The following is an 8,427-nucleotide window of genomic DNA, read 5'->3' as shown; positions in this document are numbered from 1 at the left end:
CCAGTACAATGTTTTATAGATAAGGATATGCTTTGGTTTAATATTAATGCCAGACAGGAAGAATTCCTTGGACATGGAGGATCAAAATATAATAACTTCAAGGTAAGGGTGAGTTGGAGTTCTTCAGGGAGAAAGGGGCATTTCTGCTTAGGGAGGAGGGAGGAAGTTTGAGCTCTGGACCATTGTGTAAGATGGTAATGTGTCTTCCAGAGGCAGGAGCTGGTGTATCAATGTGGAGAATGCCTGGGCTCAAACACTTGAAATGCTTCTCGAGACACAAGGGGAAGGAAATACCTCTTTCAGTGTCAGTTCATGTTATTATCATCTTTTACTGCTTTAGTATTTGAGTAAAAGAATATTCAGAGTATTGGATAGAAAGGAACTTGTCTCTACTTCATTCCTCCACTGCCTTTCAATCCTACTTGCTCTGCATCCTGTTACTGTTTTGTTATCTAAGTCTTCAACACATTTAAAGTCTGAGCTTGTTACTAAGCACAGAGGAGCCTGAAGAATTATTCCTTTCCCAGGGAACTTGAACGTTTTAAACTTGTTTTTGTTCCAAATCTTTCAGCAGGAATGTGGAAGCATTACTGTAATACAGGAGCACTGGAGGACAGATGCTAAAATGCAGATGTGGCATTATGTGCCTGGAATGATCAGTTAAAAAGCCAACACGACTGCTCTGTGAGTCAGAGCCTTGTTAGATTCCTTTGAAAATGCACGATGAAAAAATCATGGAAAAGAATCAGAAAAAAATAGGAAGTTTGGGGGAAAGATTCAAAAGTTGGGCATAAGAAGCTGTCATTTGTACTAAATAGCAGTTGGTTTGCACTAAACACAGGGATAACAATATCTCGGGGATACAACAGTGGTCTCTGGTATTTCTGTATAACTAGAAGCAGTCAAGAATGTAAGGAACCTAGGAAATGCCTCTTGTCATCTGGAAATTTTCCATAAATGGAAATAAACTAGAAAGTGACCCGTCTTCTGTGCCTATAGAGCCTGTGTGTGGGGAAGTGCTCTGTTTCTCTTTGTCTCAGCATTATACTGCTCCACAAGAATTGCTGCCAGACATAGGCACTTCCACTTTCTAAATAAAACCTGTGTGCGCGCTTGCCGTGGATGATTGTCTCAGCAGAAAATAAAAGTACTTAAAATAGTTTGAAAACAGTAGCAGGCAAAAGAAGGAAAAGGTTCTTAGGGAGAGTAAGGTATAAACTAAGAATAAGATGATGGCAGAATAAATAAATCTCTTCCTCACCTTCAGGGAACTGCATAAAAGCAGTGTGTTCTAGAGGGCTTTGTGAATGTAAAAAGGTAGAGTTAAAATTCATGGCATCCAGCAAGCACTGGATTCCAGGAAAGAAAAAAAGAAGTGGAGGAGATAGTGATGAGGAGATAGGAGGGATGATTCTTTGTTTAATCAAGTGTACTGTTAGCACTCTGGTATTAATTGTGACTGTTGTGCATTTACAAGCTTTGCTGGATACAGGCAGAAGGGTGGATTAGGGAGAAGTACAGGTCCAGGTGCAGTTCTGTGTGATGGAATTGGCCTAAAAAGGAGCAATCACTGCAGGAGTAACTCACATGGGAGCTGGAGCTCTCCATCTCATGGGCTGCACAGCTGCTGTGTCAGGACAGACATTTCAGTGATGGGAGAAGCAGAAGTACAGGACTTTCATACCCAATAGACATATTCCACATGAGACAAGTCCACAGCCCTTTGATTTCAATGTTTCATCTCTTTTCCCACTCTAGGAGCAGAAGGCCAATTCCATCACACTCTCTAGATTAGCAAATTCTCCCCATCCCCTTCTAAAAAGCTTTCCTGAGACCTTTCCCACCAGAAGACCCAGGAGCCCCATATCTCCATGGCTCATTCCTAGGAAATCTTGTCACTGTGATTATCTAAGGGCACTGCACTACTGGGGATAGGTGTGGTGACTTCCCAGGGTTTTCCCTCGGAGAGGGTTCCCACACCCTCTTCCTTAGCAGAGCAGGGTGGTATTTAGCTTTTTGTCTCTGTTACATCTTCTATATGCACACATATTTTGAAAACATTTTCAGAGAGATGATACAGAGAATATTATAGAGCTTGTTGTTTGGGTTTTTTCCTGATCCCTTTCTCCCTCATTACATTATTTCCTGTCAAACCTTTTCTTTAGGGGGAAAGTACTCTTTAAAAATATCTTTTAAATATATCTAAGTCTTTGGGACTGTTACTGAGTGGCATCTGAGTATATTTGTTTGCTAATCTGGTGAAGTGCTTTGTGAAGCAAAAACTGAGTCACATGTGGTTTATAATGACCAACTTTGTCAGACTGAAGAAATGTAAATCTTTGGGTAAATCAAGCAGTGCTGTCCCTGAATTTGATGCTATGAAATCCTAATGTAAAAGAAAAGGCCTGGTGAGTAATGAGCACTCTATAAAACATGAAAAGGGTATTGCAGAAAGACTTTGACTAACACTGGAGTAATACAGGCATCAGTATTGAACAAATCAGAAAAAAAACCCAACTGGTACAGCTCACTTCCTTTTGAACAGGGAGATTTCAGACCCTGTGTTAGGAGCTGGTTTAACAAATGTAGCCATACCCTTGTTGTCCTAGTGAAAACATTGCTCCATAGCCCAAGGCTAAGGACAGCTTTTGCTAACAAACAAATGAGATTTGGCTGATATGAATTGCTCATAGGAGCAATACAGCAAATCAAGCCTAAACATCTCTAGTTGTTTCCTCGTGTTTCACCACTTAATGCTTTCACAGTTTTCAGATGTAATGTTTTATTTTCCCCAATGGATATCAAAGATAATATTAAACAAAACAGAAATAAAAAGGCACAAACTGACCAAAGCAAACTAATATGTGAAGTCCATTTTTTACTTTGTATTCTACTGCCTTGTTAGAAAATGAGTTAGTTCTTAAAAGATCTGTTCAGAGTAGCTAAGCCTCGTGAAAAGTCCAAGTGTCTGGATGGCAGGAGAGCAAAATAGTTACTAAAACTCTCACATTGATGAAGACTTTTCTGGGAGACTAATAGTAGTCTCAATGAACAAATGAGTGGTGATCCTTTCTTTGCTCCAGATATTCATTCTGCTGGTACTGTAAAGCACTGAATCCACTTAGAGGCTGAAGTTCACTGCTTACACACAGGACCTTCTGCTGACCCTTTGAAGTAGGATCACAGTGGTTTTGCACATTTGTAGTTTCTACTGAATTGTGGCACTTTGTCCATTTCTTGCTGCTGTTTTTCAGGGCAGGAGGTGGATACTCAAAGGCAAAGCATTCTGAAATACTCTGTTACAGGCTGGACACTCAGGAATAGCAAAAAAATAACACCTGCCTACCAAAAGTGCTTTGCATCTTACAAAGTTTTATTCAGCTGCATAACAGCTTGTTGTCTGAGTAAAAATTAACAAGACAAATAACAGAAATATGAGTTTGATCTGTTGGATAGAGTCTCTAGACTCCATCAGTTCCAAAATAATTGTATTCTGTTTTGAATACAGACAAAAAGTTTGGTGTCTTAGAAGGAATCCGAGTGCTGCCCATTTCTTAGTTGTTGATTTTCACCCCTGGATATCTGTTGATTACCTCTGGATATCTTAGCCTGAGAACTGAAAGCTACAGGTAACAAGTAAATATAGAAACATGGAATTAATTTGTTTGCCTTATGTAATATGATCTTACTGCCTGTTTCTTATCTATTTGTTAGTCATGCTGAGAACTAAACCAACTAGGAAAGAAAAATCACATCCTCACTGGAAGGATGTTTGCTGCTCTACATAAACAGCAAGGTCTGGTTTTGGCTTTCACTCCTCTGTTCAGGATTCTGCCAGACTGGGTAGCTCAATGCAAACAATGGAATCAATCACTTGGCTTATCCTGCAACAGAAAGCACTTTCTCTCATTTACAGTAAGATTGGCTTTGATTAGAAGTGTATCCCAAGCCTGTACACTTCGAAAGGAATGATGGATTTGTCCTTTCAAACAAGCTGTGGGTCTGCTGGTAGATAAAACTAGCACTGAGAGATAGAAGAAACAATGGGAAGGATTCTACTGATTGATGAATGGAAAAAAAAGATATTTGCCTTTACAAGCAAACTGTATGTTTGTTGATAAATGAAATTAGATATTGAAAGATGAAAGAAACAATGGGGAAAAAACATAAATTCCATAAGAATTAAAAATTAAGAGGGAGTGTTATGCATTAGAGAGGAATCTTAGGTATCAGGCGTTCTGGGAAGTCTGTATCTCTCAAGTACCTCAGACAATGGGGAAAGAGAGAGGGACATGCAGCCAGGAAATTAGGATAAAAATGAGATTGCATCCTCCAAAAATTGGAGAGACTCCAGGGGAATGCCCCATGGCCTCTCCCTTTATTTGAATAAAGTAAAAGGACTCCTCTGTCTCCTTTTTGGGCATAAACCTCTGGTGTTTGTGGATTCATTTCCCTGCCAACTTCATTTTCTTTTCCCAGGTGGAGGCTGGGGGCTGTGATGCCATGCAGGGAGCTGTGGGGCTGTCTCTAGACTGATGGACTCTGTGCTGTGAGCTGGGGCCAGCCAGCAGCGCTGCTGCCTGCAGCCAGTGACTCCATCCCTGGGAGAGGAGAGGAAAGGAGAGGGTGCCCGGTGCTGAGTCAGGGAAACGAGAGGCAGCCTCACTTGTACAGCCCAGACATGGGGAGCAGACAGACAGACAGACAGGCACGGAACAGCTGCCACACAGTCGGCTGGAAGGGAGGAAAGGGTTTGACAAGAGATTCCCATCAGATGAGTAACCCCTGACTCTGTGCTGCTCCTATGGCCTGGCTTTGCAATTTCCAGCAACAAGCAGAAGTGCTGCACAGCCAGTCTCTGATCCTTTGGTAAAAAAATTGTAGCATCTTAAAGACAATTTATCCTTCACTCCTTGTGTGACATTATACAATCAAGAAGAGAAAATAAATCCTCCTTTTCCCTAAGTTACCAACTTACTGATCAAAGTACTCATAAACCAAGCTTTTCGTTTATTGCCCATCTAGAGTTTGGGAACTTATTAACTCACCTGCAGTTTTGCTTTGATCAGGTCTGTAGTACAAAAGCTCTGAGCTAAGTCAGTAAATAACAGTAAAAGTAATGTGAGGTTTGTGTTTGGTTGGATGGCTTTTTTTTTGTTTTTTTAACCTGTTGAGGAGGCAGCAAAGTCAGAAAAATTAGCAACAGGTATCAAGTTTATGTATAGGAACTCCCCTTCTGAAAAAAACAGAATTTCTGAGGTGGCTTCCTGAAGAAATGTTAATTAATTAATAGCAAAAGCAAGTCAGTGGAACACAAGAATAGCTGGTGGCTCTTTGGGTTTTCTTCTGCTTATTGCAGAAATGTTTTTATTTTGGGATTCCCATTAGACTAAATTAGTCCCTTGGTAAATATGGAGTATTTTTATCTTTTATTTAGGGCTTGAAACACCAGTATTTGTTCTGTTGCTTTTTATCATGCTCGCATGAAGAAAGCAAGAAGTTTAGACTTTCGGTGGCAATAAACTCCAGTCCTGTTATGTTGTACAAATTAATATTCTGAATTAATATGATTTATTTTCTCTTTGTAGGTGTTCAGGTGTTTTCTTTTAGCTGAGACACTGACCTCTGTTTACCTGAGGTGCTGAACTCTGATGTTGGCTGAGGAGGACAAGGCTAGGACGGGTTTGACTGAGCCAGATGATAGTGCTAAAATGTTATTAGTGAGAGATGATACAAGAGCTACAAACTGCAACTGAAGAGATTGGAGCTGCGCTGGATGTTTCTTCCCCAGGTGGGTATTGGAAGGGTGCAACAGTAACAGAGATCTCCATCAGGGAGGATTTTCAGATTCACTCTTCCTAGCCTTGCCCCTGCTGCTGGGCATTCCTGTGGCTGGGGAGACGCTGAGACCCTGGGATTTAAAATTACTTCATTTAATAGTATATGTGTTTGAAAATCAGGGTTGTTTTTTTTTTCCTCCATGGCTGGGTCCACACTGGCACTCCCTTCACTCTTTGATTAACAGCTTTCCTGAAAGACTTGTTCAGAAACTAAATTGACCCTCTTCAAATTTCTAGCACTCCTTCATAGGATGGTACAATGGTTTGAGATGAAGGGACCTTAAAGACCATCTCATTCCACCCCCTGCCATGGGCAGAGACACTTTCTACTAGACCAGGCTGCTGCAATCTCCTTCCAAGTTGGCCCTGAACATTTCCAGGGATGGGGCAGCCAGAGCTTCTCTGGGCAACCTGGGCTTCACCACCGTCACAAGGAAGAACCTCCTTGGCCTTCCTGCAGCCTTCGGGCAGAGATAAGAGTGGGATGCCTGGAGCTGGGGCAGTTCCGGGGCCGGGGTCCGGCGGCCGCCGCCGCGCAGCCCCAGCCCCGGGCGGTGCCGGGCGCTCCCTGCCTGCTCCCGGCGGAAGAGAGCGGCGGCCCGGGCTCGGATCGGCCAGGGCCCGCCCCCGGCACCACATGATGCCGCCTCTCCTTCCTGCCGCCCCCGTCCCAGCCAGAAAGGGGAAGTGACTGCTCTCCTCTCCCCGCCCCGCCGCGGGAAACGCGCGGCCCCCTCGCCCCCTCCGCGCGGGGCCGGCGCGTCCCGGCAGAGCCGCGCCCGCCGAGCAGCGCGGGGCTGGCCATGGCGTGCCTGGGGATGCTGCTGCTCCTGCTGGGCGCCGCGCTGGCCCCGGGCAGCGCCTTCAACCTGGACGTGGAGAGCCCGGCCGTCTACTCGGGCCCGGCGGGCAGCTACTTCGGCTTCGCCGTGGACTTCTTCGCCCCCGACCCGCTCTCGTAAGTGCGCGTCCCGCCCCGCCCCGTCCTGCCCCGCCGAGCCGCTCCCCGGGGCGCCGGAGCCGAGAGTGGAGTTGTCGCGGGGCGAGAGGCGGGCGGAGGATGGGGAGCAGCCCCCCGCTCCCTCAGCAGCCCAGCCGCCGGTCCCGGGCGAGCCGGGGCGGCTTTCGGAGGGGACGCGGCTTTGCTCAGGCCCCGGAGCGGGGATGGAGCCGGCGCCGGCCCCCGGCGGTCCCCAGCAAGGAGCGCTCCGCATCCCAGCCCCGGCTCTGGCGGCCGAGATTCCCCGCGGGGAGCCAGACCCGTCCCGAGCGGCCGGCGGCTCCGCTGGGGCATGATCCTGGCGCTGCGGGCTCCTCCGCATAGCCTGCACTCATGCAAGTAATGGTGGTGATAAATACAGCGTGGAAAGATGTAGTTAGCGTCTTTTGGTTCCTGGAGCTGTGTGCCGGGGCATTTCAGAAGATCTGCTGTTCTGTTTTTGGGTGTGCTTTGCGGGAGTGCTGTGTTTGAATTGTGCTGAGTCTGTGCCAGTCACTCGGCTGCTAATGAGTTTAGAGAAGGAGAAGTTCCATGCAAGCACCCTGCCCGTCTGCTTCCTGAATATATTCCTGTTTCGTGTTAGAGATTAGGCAGTGTGTAGTCGCTGTTGCGTTTCAGACCTTTGAATCCTCGTGTCGCTGACTGCACAGCCTCGGTGTCGCCAGAATGAATCAGGGTCTGGTTCAGAAACAGGGGCTACAGTAACATCCAGATTTTGTCACTTTCCCCCCACTCCTCTCTCATCTTAAGAAAGGGCTGGAAAAGCTGCTGGCTTTCATCCTGCTGAGGGGATATTCTCTCTCCCCCCTTAATCTTTGCTTGTAAAACTTTATAAGCAAGCTGTACAGCTATTGAGCAAGTCTTTCTGCAGTACATCATCTAGCCTTGTTTGCATTTTTTATTGCCTACATATATTAGAAGCCATCCTGTCTTAACTTGCACATGTTGCACCATCTTTCTCTGTTATCTTAATCCTGAAAGTCTTGGTACTAAAAGAAAAAAGCTTCTATTTTTGTCCCACCCTTTATTTTTAAGTCAGCATGTGTGGCTGCATAGTTATCAAGAGACTGGTAAATGGATGTAATAAACTTTCTTCCTTGCTTTCTGATAAGGAATTATGTGACCCAACTCTCCATGAAATCACTATTTGGAACCTCTCCATTATTTTTCTAAGAACTATTGACCTCAAAGTGCAATGCTGTAAAAGAAAACAATGTGGTTGTCAGGCAGCATGAAAAGCTTCTGTATAGTTATAAGGGAATGCTCACCTCAGTTTTTTTGTCATCACTAAAAGTTTGTTTGTACCTGCTAAACTAAACACCTTATTTTACATTAAAGTTCTTCATTGAACCAAGTGGGAATGCAACTTTTACAGGAACAGGCTCTAGTGGTGTTGAAGTCTCTTTCTAGTGGTTTAAATTTTACATCTATGATATTTTGCCTCCTGAAACAGCCAGAAATGCTCGTATGCAGTGTCCAGGCACATGGGGTGGTGGTTTCTACACCTTTCTTTTTGCTTTGGTGAGCTTCTGTTTATCACCCGTTCTATACACGAGTACCAGAGACTAAGTCAGTTTCACTGGGCTA

The 8,427-nt window shown here is 45.0% G+C and overlaps 1 protein-coding gene across 1 annotated transcript in view; it reads left to right on the top strand.

Moving 5' to 3' along the window:
- Positions 1-6,508: 6,508 nt before the first annotated feature.
- ITGAV (integrin subunit alpha V) overlaps positions 6,509-8,427 on the top strand; it is a 45,762-nt gene continuing 43,843 nt past the window's right edge. The window contains exon 1 of the mRNA XM_058839662.1: positions 6,509-6,798. Within this exon, the coding sequence (XP_058695645.1) occupies positions 6,644-6,798 (155 nt within the window). The 5' untranslated portion in view covers positions 6,509-6,643. The remainder of the gene's footprint in view (positions 6,799-8,427) is intronic.

The sequence above is a fragment of the Poecile atricapillus genome, chromosome 5, assembly GCF_030490865.1.
Source record: "Poecile atricapillus isolate bPoeAtr1 chromosome 5, bPoeAtr1.hap1, whole genome shotgun sequence".
In the NCBI taxonomy this organism is placed as follows: Eukaryota; Metazoa; Chordata; class Aves; order Passeriformes; family Paridae; genus Poecile; species Poecile atricapillus.
This window is presented reverse-complemented; position numbering and strand designations above follow the sequence as displayed.